The 20,517-nt window shown below is 35.9% G+C and overlaps 1 protein-coding gene across 7 annotated transcripts in view; it reads left to right on the top strand.

Annotated features, from left to right (window-relative positions):
- COL19A1 (collagen type XIX alpha 1 chain) overlaps positions 1-20,517 on the top strand; it is a 189,253-nt gene that overhangs the window by 20,827 nt on the left and 147,909 nt on the right. For all 7 annotated transcript variants that reach the window (XM_031552582.2, XM_085217827.1, XM_019613188.2 and 4 more), the window contains exons 5-9: positions 11,422-11,545; positions 11,941-12,216; positions 13,870-13,950; positions 15,592-15,717; positions 16,222-16,284. In XM_031552582.2, the coding sequence (XP_031408442.2) occupies positions 11,422-11,545; positions 11,941-12,216; positions 13,870-13,950; positions 15,592-15,717; positions 16,222-16,284 (670 nt within the window). The remainder of the gene's footprint in view (positions 1-11,421; positions 11,546-11,940; positions 12,217-13,869; positions 13,951-15,591; positions 15,718-16,221; positions 16,285-20,517) is intronic.

The raw sequence follows: 20,517 nt of genomic DNA, 5'->3' as shown, positions 1-20,517 counted from the left end.
ACCTGGCCATTTCCCAGCTCGGTCAGATAGTCACAGGGTTGGCAAGTTGTGAGTCCTCAGCCCATCCCGTTAAACATAGTTATGACTCAGCAGATAGCAATGCAATGTTGATTTTATTTTGCTTGATATATTTTAACCTCATTTAATCTGCAAGTTGCTGAAATCTCATTGTTACAGAAAGTGTGAGTTGTAGGACAAATTGTATGTACTTTATGTTGGTGGTTGTTATTTTTAATTTATTTGACTTCAATCAGTCCTGGGACTTCAGAGAAATATTCATCTCCAGTTTATTAAAATTCTTCTAGGTCTCTCTATGTGATGCAGATTTATCATTGATTTTTATTTTCAGATTCATTCACTTAAAATCCATTAATATTACTGTTTTTTACAGACTGTAAAAAACAAACAAACAACTCATTACCTATTTATCCTTCAAATTAAAAGCTGAACACTAGGCTTAAATATTCACAGACTAGACATGTTGTATGTAGGGGGTGTTAAAGCAAAGGCATGTTCTGTCTCTGTACCTTCACACTTGCAGCTGACAGAGCTACTTATTTCGGGTCAGTCCTCTGGTATCTGGTATCATTAACCTTTCCTATTCCAATCTCTTCTGTTGGTAATATAATCTTCACCCCTTACACTTTCTTTTTTGGGAGAATTCTGATGGACAGGCGTATCCATCTCAAACAATGTCATAGGCTGCAGTATCTCCAGTGTTGCCTGTGTCTTTTTTTAAAAAACGCTTTAGCTGTTTGTGGCTGCAGTCTGGACTGAATTTATTAGTAGGCATTACTGAGTGCTGAGGAGGAGGAGGATAGTTATCCAAGAAATTATTTGAAGTAGTTAGGAAAAAGAACATCCCTTGGTTTCACTCAGCTTAATTCCACACAGAATTCCTTTTAGCTCTCCCTTTCCACCAACAACTAACATATTATGTTCACTGTGACCACCACCCACAGTTTTCATATTATTCATCCTAGCCCATGAGATGGTTTGTCTTACCTCCTCTCCCAGGTTGTCTAGGAGCTGGCAGCACATACTAGGAAAGGAAGGGGTGAACCTATTTCAAATGTAATTAGTAACTCACTTCACTAGCACTTATTCCACTGATTCACTGCTAAAAACTAGCACAAGTTTGGGATGGAAGTGAGAGAGACTAAACAGCTAGAAATTGAGAGTTATAAAGAAACAACACCTTTAGGTTGGATAGCACAAGGTCATGCAGAAATATGACATAGCTCACAGTGCTCGCATGTGAATGCTAGGTAGAATGCAAGATTCTCAGAGTGAAGATCTCCTTGAGCAGATTAACCCTACAAAACTAGGAAGACCATTCTATTTCTGGAATCTAGAGATACTAGAATCGGTATCTCTAGATACCAATGCAAATATCTGTACAGTGCTAGTAAATTGGCTGTGAAAACATTCAAGGAAAAATGGATGGTTAGCTTTCTATGTCCTCTAGTGAAAAATATATAAATATGTCTAGGCCAAGGAAAAAGGAACATTGTTCCTTTTTTCCTCACTCTAGTGTATGATGTGCATCATCTGTTTAGCTTCAGTGTGGGTAGCACATAACAATGTGTGCAGAAAAATTTTTGCTGCCAGTTGACTCTTAGAGGTTACAGTAATTATTATTTTTTGTGACATCTTCAGTGAGTTTCTTGCTCAGCTGAATAACTGAAGTCCACCATAGATAATCATATTTAACATTAAAAAGTTAATCTCTTATTCAATTCAAAGTCTGCCAAGTAATAGACTTTTTTAATAACTATATCTGTTGTCTTTGTTCCATTTCTGGGAGTAAACTAGAAGGACTAAATTAGCACAGAATCCACCTAGATAATAGATAGTTCATTAAATTTCTTCAAATTCAACCATTCATATTTACCTTGAGAAATGAAAGCTTTATTCAGTTTTTGTGTATCACTTGCAAAAAATATGTCAGGCCCTGAGTGCTTCTCTTATAGACACTATCAGTTTACTAACGTTTTAAGGAAAGCACTTAAGATTTCTGAGATGTTCATTCTGGACAAAAAGACTGTGTTCCTATGTGTGAACCACTTAGAAATATTTTTTTTTTCAACATTTAGCTACAGAAAGGAAAGAAGAACGAGATGTATACCTAAGAAGAACATTATTTCTGAAAGGTGATTATAAGGGTGCAAAAGAACAGTTTTCTTTTGAATTATTTTATATTTTCTATGTGGCTTCCCAGTGGTAGGAAGATGGATGCTGGTACTGGAGGAATCTCTACCTAACTTTTTTAATTTTGATATGTGGACAGATTTAGCATCTTTGGGTTACAGGCTAATGAAAGGGCACTTTGTGTTTGTAAAATTACTGTCAAGACTCTAAAAGTGTAGGATGCATGTAACTTCTTAATGAAACATCCTTGTGAGAAAGGGCAGGTGGAACTGAAGATATAAATTACTGATGCATCAGTATCAGCTCCAGGGATGTTACCACACTTCCGCAGCTATGAGCACATATATGTAAGGCATTGGGATGGAAAAACAAACTAGAACAACAGAGAGTGAGTTTGGTTGCTTTCTGCTACCAACATTAGAAAGTCCCTGCATGTTTCTTTGTCAGTAAGTGATGCTGACAGATTGAAAGCCAGTCTGATTTGAGCAGCATGAGGCAGAGGGATACCAGAAGGAGTCATGTAATTGCATGAGTAGGAGAAAGCAGATTTGGGGGAATTTTCAATTCCTTGGACACCAACAGCAGTGTGTTTATTTGTCTTTGATCATATCCCAAGAAAAGTAGTCAATATGAGACCTGAGGAAATCATATAGATTGACTTCAGTCTTTCTGAATCACAAGAACTATGCTGTTCAAAGTTATATTAGCTCAAAATTGTCTAGAGAAATATCTTGATGCCTGCACAAAATATGTTTCCTTTACTGGCTTTGCACATTAGAAAACAACTTACTGTGATATATGCATTGGATCCAGTCTGTTGCGTTGGTTTTTCTTGAGTCTATGCCAGTGCAGACTTCAGGCTATGAGGTTTTCTTAGTAAGATTTTAGCTTTCTCAATTAGTCAGGCTCTGGCTTTCATCCTTTACCTTCTTCATCTCTCATCACCATGTTCACCGGTTGTCATTCTTTGTCACCCTGTGTTCCTCTAACACAGAGAGATGTTTACTGCTGATTAGAGCAGCCTAATTTATATTTTTGAAATTGAAACATGCTGTTTGAAAAAAAAATATTGTATAGTTTCTGAACGTATTTAATCATATTTTTAATTTCTTAATATTTATTAATAAGATACTATACTTGTTATATGGGGTTATTTTTGTTTTCCAGATAAAAGGAAAGTTCATTGTGTTACTCTCAGATCTATTTGATTCTTAAAACATATATCCAAAGTGAACAAGGCAAATGCATTTATAACTGCATTAGAAGTGTTGAAAGTTGCTTTCCACAAGACTGCAAAAGATAAAATGTTGATTTGAATAATCTCAAATCGTTATCAGTCTGCAGAATTCTACTTGGGAAAATGAGAAAAAAAATTGTTGCATTTTGCACTTCCATTGTTGTATGTTACCACTTCTAAGGCTGTAGTTATTACTATTTCTGGATGTTTTTCCAGACAAATTGAAATGTTGAAAAATTGATCAAACTTGAAAGCAGACGTAGTTAGCATGACTTCTTTAAAATCACTGGAAGAGTACTTTTGACTCTACTGGATCTAGGAGTTTGCTGATATTTCATATAAATAAGCTTACAGAATACTGCTGGAAAGACTAGGAAAAACCTTTTCTGAGTAGACCTAATATGTCTTATATTTCTATTTCAAACTTTTTTTTTCCTTTTTTAAATGTCCTTCACAATTTCCTTAATAACAACATGGACTTTCAGCAAAATAAATAAATAAATCTAAACCACCTGTATTTTAGAAGTGGCAGTTGATCTACCTGTTCAGAAGACAAAAACAGAAACATGCTAAAGTTTATAAAATTTTACATAAATCTCTTTTCTCAATGTTAAAATAATTTGCAGCTTTGCATTCAGTGGTACGTTTTCTGAGTGGGTTGTCCTCCGCCTAAGTAATTAATAACTCTTAAGCTGTCTGAATAGTTTCCCTTAAGTTGCATCATATAACGTGTCATATGAAAACAACTTGAGGCCTAATGTAACATGAAACTGTATAGTGCATCTTAGTGTGATTTGAGGAAGATGGATGGGAGGGAAATTATTTCTTATTTTGGGTGACAAACAGCTGTCCTTAACTTTTATTTGTTAAGAATTTATAATACCCTTTCTAGGCAGTAACTGGTAAATTTTTTTTGATAGTGATTTCCAATTTCCACTTTCTATTGTACTAGTGAAGTTAGGCAAAAATGTGAATCAGGAATGTAGCAATTAGATGTAAAAAATACTGAGAATAATATGGATTTCTTTTTAATTGGATTACTTTGCTTTTTTCTTCACAACTGATCTCAGCTTGAGTTCCTTTAGTGAGCAAGAAATGTTAAGACTTCAACATCTCAGAGAACGTGGTGCTACATAAATCATCACCCATGATAGGAAAGTTGTTTAAACTAACTCCTTGAGCTCTGGTCTCCAAATTATTGTAACATTGTCATGTTACAAGTGACATATACCAGGTAATGGTATATGTCAGCTGGAAAAGATATGTCTTGCCATAAACTCTAAACATCTCTCACTTCAATCTCAGGAAATGTAAGTTGGCTCATCTTTCTCTTCCTGGAAGATATTCAGCAGGCTGGAGGTTTCATTGATACTTGTAAATACGGAAGTTTGTCGTATACTGTAGTATATTCTCATTTGATACGGAACAATTAGCGTTCATAAGATTTAAAAATAGACGCTACTTTTCCATTAGTGCTTTTTTAAAAATAAAAACAAAAGGTAAATAAAGGATTGCCTTACTAAATTTGATATGGGTAACTCAATGCTGCTTTACAAATATAGAACTAAAACTGTTTATAGCACAGTGAATATACAGTTAATTCATTCATAATTACTTCATCTAGTATGGTAGCAGTGGGAGAACCAGATGGTTTCAGAGATTTTCAGAACTTTTGAGGAAACGAATGAACAAGCAAGTATTTTTGCCAAAAATCTATCAATACTTGATCATGACAAACATTAGAGGGTATGCACAAAAATGATTGCTAAGATCATGTAAAATACTTTTCTAATAATCTAATAATTTATGGTCTGTGCTGCACTTGCACCACTGTACTTGTTTTTAGGGAAAATTATAGCTAAATTTATTCAATTAAAAAGGGGAGAGTGCAACAAAACTCTTTGCAACTAAGAGTATACAAACTCCTTGATAGAGCGGCACATGGATGGTGCTGTGATATCACTGTGTATTTATTACTGCTCTAGATGTATCTACCTGATGCTTCAGCCTATGGAATATCACGATAGACCTGGCTACCTGAATTTGCGACATATCTGCTTATCATTAACAATTTTCCTTCTTGTTTTCTTTTGCCTCCCTAGTCTGGCAGCTGGATTGTCTGTAATTTACAGTACACCTCAATCCAGCAAGCTAGGGTGGTAGAAATTCAGTTCATGAGTTCAGTTCATGTGCAGTTCCTGCAATTGTTTTCTGCAGTTTCCACTAAGGGTGTGCTTTGCTTTGAGAACAGAGTGCTCCATTCATCAACTTTCCTATTTTTATTATATATTACTGACAATGCAGACTGAGAGAGAGAAATTTAAACTGTCTAAATTCCACCCAACATATAATTTAGTCAGACTTCAGGCGCCTGAGTCTCAGGGAATGATTCAAAATGTCTGTTCTGAAGCACCACCTAACCCCTGGTGGCACCTAAAATGAATCATTTGTGGACAAAATTTTCCTAGGCATCTGGACATAAGCTCCAGTAAAGCTCAGAAGCACCATGGCCAAAGCAGCCGGGTGTTTAGCTCCCACCCAAATTTCATTCTAGCTTGGAAGTGCATAGAGATGCTTTGGCTATGCCTGTAATCCCAGAGGTGCCTAAGCCATTGTCTATGCTTAAATCACACATAATGAACTTGGACAGCACTGAATTCAACAGTCCCAGTAGTCACAATCAGCTTCAGTGTAGAAGAGGGGAAGAAGGTCCATTAAGCAGTCTTGAAGGTTAAAGTAGTCCAGATCATGCAGGAATAATACCTGATTTGGGTTGTCCTGAGCTGTGAAAGCCCAATAGGAATGGGATACTTGATTCTCGTCTCAGTGTTAAGGATGTTTCCTATGAAAGTTTTTCTCTCAGGTTTGATCATGCAGATACTTCAAGCATTTGCATCCAAAAAACAACCTGTAATCATCCCCTGGGTTGACGATCATATTTGCATGTTTGTTTTAACCAGTAAATTCTCTTTTGCCCTCTTCTTCATAGATTATTTTAGATATTTTCTATACTACTCATGTTTTTGCAACGTTGGAGCACATGTTGAAGCTTACTTAAGACCTGTTATTTACCTTACTGCTTTTTGGCTTAGATAACAGGGAGTGTTAACCTAAGTTAGTGGTCTCTGTATTTGTGCTTTACATCTGTAGACTCTGAGGTGACTTTGGTTCAGGTTTCTTTCACCCTTATTCTCTCCTTTTTTCTGTTGTTCTTTGCCCTGTGCCACATAGAATAGAATAAGTACTCTGAGGAAATACTTATTCATCTGTGGACCTGTGGAACAACTTGATTTTGTCTTTTTCAATAATGTTTAATGCTACTTTATCGTTTTCACCCTGCATGCGATGTCTTGTTAGTTTTTCATGGCAATCCTTTTTAAATGTTGAGAGATACAACCGGGTGAAACAGTATATTAAACATTCAAAGACTGAAGTTCAAGTTCAATATTCTGAGATTTTTTTTTGCTTTTCTCATATTTGAGGAAGAGGTTCTATATTGATGTTTCTATTCCAGCTTTTTTTTCCCCTGTTATCAGTTGTCATTTTATTTTTATTGTTTAGAACATATACATTCTGTCTGTATTTCTGAAAAGTCTATAACTGAGCTTTACAGAGTAGAAGATATAACGGGAGGAATACTGAATTTTTTCTATACTACTTTACTGATTATCTTTACCTATGTAATTTCAAAGCTAGATACATGATTTTTGTTTTATTACATTCAATTCAAGTAATTCAAGGAAGAAGAACCTAGAGGAAACTGCATATAGTAATAGATAGCATGCGTGTTTTCTGAGTATTTTACCATTTGGTTTTTTACCTCATAGCATTCACTATCTGACTGGAGGGCTGAATGTATAGCACATATTTTAAACATCTTTTAATTAGTTTGTTAAGCAAGGCCTGTTCGCATTGTTAAACAATGAAAACACTAATTGGAGAATAAAGATATTGTTTCGATTCAGTTTGGTCTTCAGTATACAGTAGTTCTATATAAAATATGTGGTATTTAGCATTATGCTGTGCAGGTAATTATAAAGGATGGTCTTAGACTGTCCTCTATGCCAAGAGTGGTATTCTGTGTTGTTTGTTTCTGAAGTGTAATATACCTGTAGTATAGGTTTATTTAACAGTATTGTCTTGCTATTTGTTTACATCACTTCTAACCATGCTGTAATAATTTCATTTAGTAATCTAAAATTCTTTGCAACATTTCATAGAATCTAAATTGAAAATAGTGAGTGCATTGATGACAGTGCTGCTATTCAGAAAGATCTTGGCAAACTGGAGAAACAGGCTAGTGGAGACCTCATGAAGTTCAGCAGAAGCAAACAAAAAGTCCAGTGCCTGTGAAGGATTCTCTCCATAGGACGTTACATGCTGGATTAATGTCTGCTCAGATAGTGGCCCCATAGAACAAGAGCTGCAGCCTGTGCTGAGTGCCCTTGTGGTGAAAAGGCTAACTACATTTTCAGCTATCCTAGGAAGATAAGATCATACAATCATTAAGGTTGGCTAAGACCTCTAAGATCATCACGTCCAACCATCAACCCATCACCACCATGCCTACTGAAACCTAAGTGCAATATCTACACTTTTCTTGAGCACTTCCAGGGTGGTAACTCCATCCCTTCCCTGGGAAGCCTGTTCCAATGCATAATCAGTCTTTTGGAGAAGAATTGTTTCCTCATATCCAACCTGAACCTTCCCTGGCAGAACTTGAGGCCATTATCTCTTGTCCTTTCACTAGTTACCTGGGAGGTTGACACCTATCTCACCACAGCTTCCTTTCAGGTAATTGTAGAGATATATAAAGTCTCCTCTGAGCTTCTTCTTCTCCAGTTAAATTTCTCCAGTTAAATAATTCCAGTTCCTTCAGCTGCTTCTCTTATCACTTGTGCTTCAAGCCCTTCACCAGCTTTGTTGCCCTTCAATGGATATGCTCCAGGGCCTGGTAGTCTTTCTTGGAGTGAGGAGCCCAAAACTGAACACAGTACTCAGTGTGCGGCCTCAACAGTACTGGGTTATGGTACTTCTCTAGTATTGCTGGCTGCACTATTTCTGATGCAAGCCAGGATGCCATTGGCCTTTCTGGCCACCTGGGCACACTGCTGGCTCATGTTCAGCCAGCTGTCGACTAACACCTCCAGATTAGGTCTGGTAGGTCAGGGAAAGAGATCACTGTCACTTGTGAGACTGCATCAGAAGTTTGGTGTCCAATTTAGTGCTTCCCTGGAGAGGAAAGCAGAGAAGAGCTCACTGGGATGAATCCAGTGGGAGGCCCAAGATTTTTGCAGGGCTGGAACCCATGGTATGTGAGGAGAGACCAGGAGAGCTGGCCTTGTCTGGTTTGGGGGAGAGGAGCCTCAGGGATCCTCATTGCTCTCTACATCTATGTTATTGAGAGGCCAGAAACAGGCTCCCATCAAAGGTTCATAGTAAAAGGTCAAGAGGCAATAGGTACAAGATATAGCAAGTGAAATTCCAACTAGATATTGGTTAAAATAAGATAAATTCACTTTGTGTGTAGCTAGGCACTGGAACAAGTTTCCCAGAGGATGAGTAAAATAGTCTACATCAGTGGAAACTTCCAAAGCTCATCTGGACAGAGCTCATAATAACTGGAGCAAATGTTCAAGTTGCCCTGCTTGGAGCAGGTAACTGGATCCATTGGCCTCCTGAGCTAGTAAATTATTTTGTTAATCTAAATTTATCCTTGTTCTATTTCTACTTATTTCTTACCTTCTTCAGTTGATTTCACTGAAATTAGCGTAGTGCCAGTGGGAATTAATTTAACCTTTTGTAATTTTTGCATTTTTCCCAAAGCAAATTTCTCTACCAGCTCTACTGGTGAATCAACTCCTACTCTTCCTTAATAGTGCTAATCTGTACCTGAGAACTTTTCTGCTTTCAAATAATCTGATAAAAATTTCACATAGATTACTTTGTATTATTTGCACTCACACATTTTTTGAGAATATTGTGAAAGAAACAGAATTTTAGAGGATTAATACCATTACTTGTTTAGATAATACTTTAAGTGTCAGGGAGGCTTGCAGTAATAGGAGACAAGGGAAAAGAAGTGTTCCATATTTACTAGAATACCTAACAAGTCCAGAAATTCTTCCGTCTGTTTTGTAGACATGTCATACCAATCGTGGTTTCTCCTCCTTTCATTTGATGAAGACTTCTGTTTATTTCCCTCCCGCAGTTGTTTGCCCTTTGCCCATTAATACGAACTCCCACGTGTCTCTTAATAAAGAACTTAACCGGGAATGCTAATTGCTTTTGGAGAGCTAAACAGATGCTTCTGCAGCCAGATGTCCTGTGTAGATTACAGCTGTAAACCTGAGCTGCCGTGTCCTCAGCCTGCCCAGGATATGGTAAACCATAGGGCCAATCCTACATCCAGATAGTTTACTGAGATGCACTTGTGTTTCAGTAATGTTCAATGAAGTTATACTTTGTAAGAAATCATAGATAATTCTCACGTCATAAAGAAAATATGGAGTAGGATGAAATCTAGATTTAAGTACTGCAAATCCTGTTCACTTCTGCCTTGCCTTTTGACAATGAAACATCTGTAACTGTGCAACAATGTATATGGATCCGCTGACAATGTGGGAGAGCAGCCAATTTGTTCCTGGGATCAAAACAGGAATCAGGTGATGGAAATATGCCAAAGAAATGTGATTCCAGGATAAAGGACTATAAGGAGGTGTTAGTCAATAAAGAAGCTCTTTGGGAGGATTTAAAGCAGGCCTCTCTTGACAGAAGGCATTTTTCCTGAGATCCTAAGTGAGCTGAAATGCACTGCCTTCCAGGAGGGTGGGCAGTTATTGTCTTGTCAGCTGGTGCTTTTCTCTTTCCTCTATAGCACATTACTGCGTGATAATAATCCCATTTGTAGTTTTATTTACTTCAAATGATCAGGGGATGAAAACCAGAGTAATTTTTTTTTTGTCTGAGTGGGGCCCTCAAGTTTCCTTCATTCTGATCCATGGTATATCTTTTGCAGTGTAGTTAGTTGAGCGACACAGAGTGTTGCTGTTCATTGTTCCAGATGTAAAAAAAAAAAAAAACAAAACAAAACAAAAAAAAACCCTCAGTGTTAACACTTTATGTAGTTTTGTATAATCAGGACAAACAAAAAACAAATTTAAAAAAATTGATGAAACCATCTTTATTTGTTTATTTCAGAATTAGTATGTATTTAATAATTACCAATCTGTACAGCTGAGTTACAGAGTAATTTCAACGACATCTTTTTGAAATGCAAACTTTTCCAGAAGTTCACAGAAGTGGTGTTCTGCCACATTCTCTGATGTGGGTAGCAAGTTAGACCTGTTTTTAGAGGCATATCTCAAGTAAAAATGGGATGATGAAATTGAGCATAGCAAGACATACATTTAGAAAGATATTCCTTATTTTTGCTCAAGTTGTTCTAATATTCAAAACATCCAAGTCATTGACAATGGAGGTCACAGGATCTAATCTGCTACTCAAAGCAGGACCAACAAGTTAGAATATGTTATTATGAGCTATCTCCTACTCGTCCAAGGATGGAGATCATCCCACAAATCCTTCACAAATTATTCCACAAATTCTCTGGGGAACTCATTCCAGTGTAAAAAAAAAAAATAAATAAATAAAAAAAATAAAAAAAAATTTGGAAAAGTAGTGTTTTAAAGTTTATTTATGTATGGCACTGATTTTGCAGCAGTTCTTTTATGACATCCAATTATAGTATCTTATGATTTCAAAAAGAAAAACAAAAAGAGAAATGATTAGGTAATTTTTCAGTCATTCTTTTAAATAAATTGAATTGTATTTTTGAGCATGAGTAAGTAGGAAGTGACGTTTCTGAATACTGAAGCCAGTGAAATTCTTTGAGTGCGAGTGAGCATGGATTTCACCAGGTATTACTTCTGTTAATTCCTCTTAAAGAATGCTCATGTGTACATAAGAATAATGAAGATTCTTTTTTCTTTTATTCTCCCCACCTTCCCCCCTTCTTTTTCTTTCTATTGTAGGCAAGTATTTCCAAATGGGCTACCTGAAGAATACTCTCTAGTTGCTACATTCCGGATACGACGAAATACCAAGAAAGAGCGTTGGTATATATGGCAAATCTTAAATCGGCACGATACTCCCGAGGTTGGAGTTGTCTTTGATTTATTTATCCTTTATTTAGTTTTTGTAGTTTTTTTTTTTTCCCCATGTAGTATGACAAATATAACTTACTAGATGTTTTACCATTGAATTTAGCTATAGTTTATACAGAATAGACAGACTACTCTGAAATAGTTGATAATTAATTGTAGGAATGACAAAAAATTAAGGAAATTTATTCTGTTAAGACTGCAAACTAGGGTAGAAGGCATACTTGATTTATAGCTGATATTTTTACAAAGTTACATAAAAGAAAGCTTCATATTTCCTTCTCAATCTGTTTAATAGGAGTATTTTTATTATATATAGTTTGTAAATGTGTTTAACTCTCCTATTCTAACTTTTAAATGACCATTTCTTCTATTTCATCTTGCTTTCAGATCTCTGTGCTTCTGGATGGTTCAAAAAAGGTTGTGGAGTATATGACCAAATCTGCTCAGGGGAATATACTACATTACACTTTTAAGAGTCGAGAAATTTATCCATTGTTCGATCGGCAGTGGCATAAACTTGGTATTAGCGTGCAGTCGGGGATCATTTCCCTCTATTTGGATTGTAATTTAATTGAGAGAAAGCAGACTGATGAAAAATTCACCATTGACTTTCAGGGAAGGACTCTGATTGCTTCTCGTGCTGCAGATGATAAGCCTGTGGATGTGAGTAGTATGAAAAAAAAACCTCAAAAATTCAAGTCATGTTTTATCCATACTTTTACTGAAACAATTGTGAAGAATTATTCAGGGGGCTGAGGGAAAGGATGGAAGGATTCAAAACAGGTTATTAATTTTCAGTAGGAATTCTTAATTTACCTTAGGTCCTTAGGTCTTTTTTTCTAAACAATATTTAGTGCTGTAGTATCTGCTAAGACAAACCTGAGGAAGTGGATAAAGGTACATTTCCTGCAGCCTTTGCTACAAGTAACTGACTGCAGGTGCAGCTGGCAATTGTGAAGTAGTCCCTCTCCTCCACCCCTTCCTAATCAAAAGACAGTGGACAAGATCTGCAGAATGAAATGCAAATGCAAGGAAAGTAAGCTGTTACGGGGTATTCCTGAAGAAAGCAAGCTGTTGCCTCATCTGCAGATAAATGAGGCAATGTAGAATTACTTAAGACAGTCCCTTAATATTATGGGCTTTGTTCTGCTCCATAAATATTCTCCTGTTTCCTTGAATAGAGAGATCAGAGCAAGTGATTGGAAAGTTCCAGGAAATGACAGTTTGATTGAAGTATACTGACATTCCATTACCAAGATTCAAGCATTCGGCTTGAAGTTTAAAGTGACTATTTGAATGCTTCAGTTATATTATGTGCATTATACAGTTTGAGATGGAAACAGTACACTTCAACTATAAGCTAGCATTGTAAGAGGAATCAGTTCTGTGAGGTGCTGATCGCTTTGACCTGGATTCATCAGAGCTCAGGCCAAGCTCAAACTACTATTTATTTTGTAAAATTGAGTTCAAATTTTTTCATATGTATGTACTGTCCCCTTATTTCCAAGTAGCGTGGAGAAAAAGAAATAAATGCTTTTTAGCTTGTGTTATTTAATGACAGAGGCTGGATAATCCCAAGTAGAAGTTGGAAGTAGAGTTTTCCACACTTGCAGGAAAAACATTGTGGGCGTAAAGCTGATGAAGACAGCAAAGCAAATCCTGCACTGATAGTCATTCTTCTCAATGCCAAGTGCAAGTGACAAAATAAGAGAATTCCAGGAGGCGTATTGTAACAAAACTATTCTCTGACATTAGGCTTTTCCAAGACTTTCCTGTGAATAAGCTGGTTCAGTCTCTAATATTTACAGACTTGTGTAAAAGCTGGACAGTGCAAGATTAACCAGTTAAAATTAGACACTGTTCATCCACTGTGAATTCATAAAGTAGAAATCTTACACTCAGAATCTTTTCTCTTAGGATGGTTCAGTGGCAAGGTCCAGGTGGCCTGTCCAAGGTGATGGAAGTTATATATTACGTAGAAATTGTCAAACCTTTGCATTACATTCCTGAAAAGAACATTTGCAGAGAAGATCCATTGAGCTAAAATGCCCATGTAGTCATAGTAAGAGCAGCACAAAGGGCTACAGTTTACATGAAGAAAAATGAAATCTAAAGTGTGCTTCAGTTGAAAGTAAGAGTTTGTGTGGTTTGTTCCTTAAGTGAGGAATTAAGCATTTGTTGTGGGATTTTTCAATTTCTCCAGTTTTTCAGAAATATGCACTGTTTCAGAGAGAAAGTTTCTTGTGCAAAAATTTGGAAATACATGCCATAACACACTTTTTATATTTTAATGTCTTCTCTTCTATTTATTAATAGATTGAACTTTACCGCATAACAGTTTATTGTAATCCAAAAGTTGCAACAGAAGATACGTGCTGTGAAATATCTGCAGACCTGGTAAGTTATTTGTTAAACTAAAAATGGTATTATAAAATAAAATGTTCAATTTTCTCTTACTAAAATGTTATAAAGAAATTTCAGTGAAAGTGTCCAACTAAGTGTTCAACCTCTGAAAATGAATGTATCTGGACTCACAATGCATGGCTTAGTGGAACTTCATTAAAAGGCACTAGGTGCTGCTAGTGCTTTTTAAATGCCTATCTTAACATTGATTACTGTTTAATTAGTAATTGAGGAAGTCTCAGAGAGCAGGAAACAAATTCACTGCCATCACTTTCATGTAATTTAGGCTACTTTAATAACTATTGTATCTGCTCTAGCGTTATAACTGGTAAACAATGAAAGCCCGTGAAAGACTCCATGTGACATGGAAGAGAAGAAAAATAGGATGGTGTTAAGGGCATATCCCTTATTTCAATATAATAACATGGGGAAAAAGGATGCATTGTGATTAGCAAAAGCTTCACTGTAGTACATAATGAAAGATGTTCATTTAGCTTACAGGAATGCTAGTGGTTATATATGTGATTGTTTTGCTAAATTAAGCCTGTTTGGAGGGGAGTTGGGGGGAAAGAAAAGCAAATCCCTCGGGAAAAACAAAATAAAACAAAACAATGAACAGATTAAAATATTGGTTTGTTAGTTATGAACAGTCTCGCAAATAGGCTTTTCTGAGACCATGAGCACTATGATCTTCACTCATTGAGAATACTTTGTGGGAACTGACAACTGATCGGTGATCAGAAGCATAAAAGAGACTGAATCTAAATTATCAAAGGAAATCTCAATTTTAAGTAATAACTTCTTGTTCAAATATACTTCAAAATATATTCCTCTTCATAGTACAGGCTTTCTTTTGAATTTATAGGCTCATGGCTAATTGAAAAGAATGAATTTTTTCTGTAAGTTTCACTTTGTACATGGAAAAAAATATTTGCCGTTATTATACAGAAACAGAAAAGAAAAAATAAACCCCAACTATACATGAACACAAAAAGATCAAGGATATGCTTTATTGATAGCATCCTAAATGTTCTTTCAGCTATGAAGATAAAAGCGCTTTGTTTCAATTGCATGTCTTATATTGAAGGTATAAAAATAATGGAGCACTTGTTAATGACTTTCATATTGAAATCAGCATCACATTTTTTTATTCTTTTTCATTACCTCCCCTACCAATCATAAGAGCTAAATTTTCAGTAATTTAGGGAAAGGAATTATTCCTTAATCACAAATTTCTACTCTAAGAAGTAAGTCATGTCAGAATTTCTTTGACAAGAAGGCTCACAGGAGACTTTATTGTGTCTTAATGAGAGCCTCTGAATATTTCTTTCCCCCTTATCTTTTGCTTTCACTTTTTATAGTTCCTGGAAGTTTTCTTCCTATGTTTGACTCTTTAGGAAGAACGAACTGGGACAGTCAGTTCTGTTTTGACCAGTACAGTTTTCAGTACAGAAGGATCATAATGTCTAGACTTCATTTTGTTACAGCTTTTTCCTTTGTTTGGCAGTTGTGGCTTTTCTGCAGCATGGTATGTGCAGTAATATTAAAACAAAGTAAATTAAAATAGCATTTGGATGGTATTTATCTATTAACAAAAATGAAGCAAAAATCAGATAAATCCTCTTTTTATTTTAGTGCCCACATGAGGACAGATTACTTGCTACTACTTCATCACCAGAATCTGTTCATGCCAGCAAAATATACTCTCTTCCTGGAACACAGCAAGAATCTAGAGACAGATGCCACTGCTTTCCAACTAAAGTATGACATTCTCTCATTGATTTTTAATTCATCATTCTACTTAATTCTGCTAGGTATTTAAAAAATAATAATAATAAAAATAGAAAGCACTTGAGTTTCTTTCTATAGTTATGAAAAAATGTTACAATCTTAGACTATTATAATGCACATGTGTTTGTATTTTACAGTTAAGAAACAGTACATTTTAGATATAATTTTTAAATTACAGTTTGAGGGGGCTTTAAGATTTTGTAGAATGAACATAAACAAAAAGCAAGGATCAATAGTAAAAATGAGAATTACTACTAATGTATTAGAGTAAATATAGTGTAAACATTTTTACTTCAGAATGGATTGCTTTTTACATACTGCTTGTTTTAAATCCACCTGAATGTGGTGCTATATTTATTCCAACCCATTTGTTTTGTTAGGCTTTTGTAATTAAGACAAAGTAATCAAACCAATTATGTATTTTGGATATGCTTCTTTGTTGATTATTTTTGTTTTGTTTTCTTTTAAAATCAGGGAGAAGCAGGATTACCAGGAGTTCCAGGTTTGCCAGGCCTGAAAGGGCATAAAGGTGAAAAGGTAAATAATGATTGCATTCTGTATTTCTTTCTCTTTATTGTGGCTTTCTTTCTCTTTACTGGACAGAAACTTTCCAGATTTAGAAAGGTATCTATTTTTATAGAGGTTAAATCCTTCATCAGTTGGTGCCTGGTTTGGAGTGTGTCCTCTCTGCCACATAGCCCAGATCTGTTCCACGCTGAGGTCCACTCCTACTAAAGAACTCCATGGAACACAGTGGCCATGAAACAAGCACAGATAAAACACTAATAGTATACTTTCTTTCTCTTACTTTTACCCCAACACAGAGAAGTCATGTATGTTGTTCACAACAAGGATTTCCCTATGATATGTATGTATTTGTATAGCATTGTTGATGGCCAGAATCCTATGCAGTGGACTAATTATTTCAGTGATCAGTAGGGGAGGCTGAGAATTCACTAGGGTGACCTCAGCACTGTATGTTCTTTGTCATCACTCTTAATTACTGAAACTTTCTTAATTATAAAAAGAGAGAAAGCTGACATTGGAAAACTCTGGAGCAGTCCAGTTGATACACCTTCCTTGGGCATATTCCTTGTTTTTGCACTGTAGTGCTTACTGTGACATTCCTGTGCTATTTAGCTTGAGGGTTTCCTAGTAATGAAAGTCAGTCTATCGTATAGTTTTCCCTTTATACTCCATTGCCTAAAATTGTCTGAAATGTTTTGGGTGGGAAATGTCTGGAAATGTGTTTTTATTGCACTAACAGAAGTGCCAACTTGAATAAACTGCTGCAAGTCAGCAAGAAGTACAAGCAGTACCGCAAGAGTGTTAATCTAGCTGTTAGGATGGAGTTGTCCTATCCACCATCCTGCATTACAGCATGCTGTTTAATATTTGATCTGAAATAACTTGTGAAGACATCCAGCACTGTTCCTAAGACTGCACAGCTGAAACCGGTCCAGTTCAGAAGGGGCTTATCTGCACAGCAGTAAATGTGGAGTAAATGCCTTGATAGTGTCTTCCCTTCCCAACTCCTTTACTCCCTTCCAGTACACATTTCAATTTTGATACTACTTGTATATTTGAAGAAAGTTCAAATATGTTTCTGTAGCTAGCTGAGCCTAAAAGGATTGCTGATAGCCTCCATACTTAAGCACAGGGTTTTGCTGATCCTAGGTCTCATATATAGCACAATTATGTAAAGCTAGCCAGTGTGGGTTACCAAACCACACTGCATTGATCTTAAAAGCAATGAAACCCTTCAACTTCTGTGCATCCATCACTGATAGCAAATTGCATTAGACCATGTCTGACATGGTTGGGAAGTACAAAGTACAAATTATTTATAAACTGATATAGAACTGAAAACTGCTAAGTATGAGATTAATGAAAAATAAACCTTTCAAGATTTAAACAAATAGATGTGGGGTTGGTTTGGGTTTTTTTTGTTGTTTTGTTTTTGTTTTGTTTTTGCTTCTACGTTTGTACAGGTTTTCAGTAACACTCCTGATGGTGGCATCAATAATTAAAGATGGACAGGCAGTACTATAGTCTTTTCCAGATATTCAAGAGGCATTATTATGTACAGGAGAGTAGCAGGTTGTGCTCAGATGTTTTGTAATGTGTTTCACATGAAATAGGAGCTTACTGAGGGTTTTGATGGCCAGACCAATTGGAAAGTGAAAGAAATTTCTGTAAGTTTACTGGTAGTTCTTCAGACTTTGCTTCTTACTTTCTTCTTTTTTGCTTCTAGATCATATTATTAACGTCCAGTCAGCTATATTTAAATGTTCTTACTTGGATGCTGTAATGACAAGGATAAGTTACTCTTTTATTGATGGAATCTCTCAGTCAGACTCACATTTCTTGCTCTTTTATTTTATCTCATTCCAATTTCCCACCCACCATAATTAAAAGTACGACTTAATTTACATGGCTTTTTTCTGTGATGGGATTTGTAAGCAAGTTTCTACAGACTCAAATTGGTGTTAGGCTGTATTCAAGCCCCACCTCAAATTGCTCTTCAGTCTACCGTAATTGTTCCTTCAGACTCTGTTTTGCCTGTTCTGGAGTATCGAGGTTATCACTAGAACAAAGCCATGTTTAGGCATTTTGAGTTTAATTATTATTCTACATTCCCATACACTTTACAAATTTCATCTTAATACTTTTGAACAGATCAGAGACAAAGACTAGTGCATGTTTATTCACTAGAATAGGCATTTATGCAAATTCTTATGCACCTCTAGCATAAGTTACAAGCTATTTATAGCAGCATCACTGATCAAAATTATTCCACTTCTTTAAAAGACTGTCCTATTTGAATCTCACCTTTCATTAAGGCTTTATTCTGGCTTATCTGGTTGACTACACTGCCAACAACGGAAGAGTTGGAACTAAATGGTGTTTAAGGTCCTTTCCAACCCAAAACATTCCATGTTTCTATGACTATGAATCACTGGGACATCATAAGGACAGTTCTTAACTATACAGATATTCCAACTGGCTTTGAAAAAGTGCTTCTGAACTGGAGAAGCTGCTCTATTTAAAGTCTGTTTTCCCTGCTGAAAGATCAGACTGTTTGGTACTACACCACTTATTTCGTATTTAAAACAAACAAACAAAAAACTTTAAGGGAAGCAGAGCAGTTTCTCCCTTTTATTTCCTGTGCAAGCTTGAATTTAGCAGTGTTTGCTGCATGGGACTTTACTTGCCTGGAGATCTGTATTTCCCAGCTATCAGCAGCAGGGGACAACCTCCTGATCTGTGATGTCTGAATAATTGAGACTTAGAAAGTTACAAGGACCAACTTTGCTGTTTATTTGTGTAAGCCCTTAAAAAACATATTTCAGCTTTTTTCTTCACGTAAAACTGAGAGGCAACACTTGTCAAGTGTACAACTTAGGTTACCCTTGAACAGTATTCTCTATTACTCTCACGGTAGCTTAATTCTCAGCGCAGTGTATTTCACAAGTTTTAAGTGCTTAAAAGTCAGATGGAACTATCCTGTGATTTAATACATTTAGATATATGTTTTGTAGAGGTAGGCTTCCACTGCTGCTGAGCCAGGTGAGAAATGAACCATATTTTCTGTTCATTTTTTTTCTACTACTGTAGCATGGTGCATAGCTACTTAAAAATATATTCATTGCTAGTGAAAGTCACTTAATCATGATGTCAAAGTTCTGTTTTATCCTCCATATGGAGAAAATCTTCAGAAAGGTGGAATATGGATGGTAGTAATTGAAATAATTATACAGAATATACAGACCATTTTTCTCTTTTGAGGAGGCTATGGAATTAAGTGTATATTGAATAATCTTTGCTTCCACCTCCTGAAGATTTTAAATAGAAACCCAAAGAGAATTAAAATGTTGATTATAATAATAACCCATTCCAAGCTGTGTTAATAGGTCATTGGTTAATGCTGTAAGTACAGTAGGGAGCAAAAAATCAGAGGCAAAGTGCTTTCAAACATTAAAGTGCCTATTGATGCACACATATTGCTATTGAAGTGTGGTTCATTAATTTGTATTTTAATTAAAGAAAAAGATGTTTAAAATGCTATTTTGGGCTTGATAGAAATAGATTTATGCAATAAATTTATGCATATGAAAATACTTGTAACAGAATGATTAGAAAAAAGAACTTTTGGAGAACAAATAAGGCATCTCACTGCTCTTTCTGCCTGTTTTCTTCACTAGTTTTCCTTTCTTCAATCTCTATCACTCCTCATAACCCAGGTTTATCTATTTCCATCTAAGGCATATCTATTACATTACAGTCTTCAGTATAGTTCATTTCTGATCTGATTTTCATTGCAGAGGTTATTGATAGACTCAGGGAGCTCAAGGCTGAAATGCATGAAAAAGATAAATTTCTTGGGCAAGACATGGCTGACTGACAGTGATAACAAAGCAAATTTCCCAAAGTCAGAGTACTTATTAAATTTTAATCTTTTAATGGGCAGAAGAAAATGCTTCACAGCCACAGAGAATAGAATCTTTTGGCAGTCCCACTTAATGTTTTAACTGTCTAATAGTCCAAATTATCTAGCTGATATGAAAATTTTCTTAGAAAATGTCTTAAATATTCACCTCTTATCTTTGTTATTGCATACATCATTCTAGTATTCATCTGATTAGGATTAAGGATGGCAGTTCAAGTCTTCCTCAAGAGATGTGGAGAAGTGGTAATGAGTGCTCAACACTCTGAGATGCTCAGAGAGTTGAGGGCTCTCATCTCCTCCCAAGAGCTGACGCTAATGCA

The sequence above is a fragment of the Meleagris gallopavo genome, chromosome 2 (genome assembly GCF_905368555.1).
Source record: "Meleagris gallopavo chromosome 2, MGAL_WU_HG_1.1, whole genome shotgun sequence".
NCBI lineage: Eukaryota > Metazoa > Chordata > Aves > Galliformes > Phasianidae > Meleagris > Meleagris gallopavo.
This window is presented reverse-complemented; position numbering and strand designations above follow the sequence as displayed.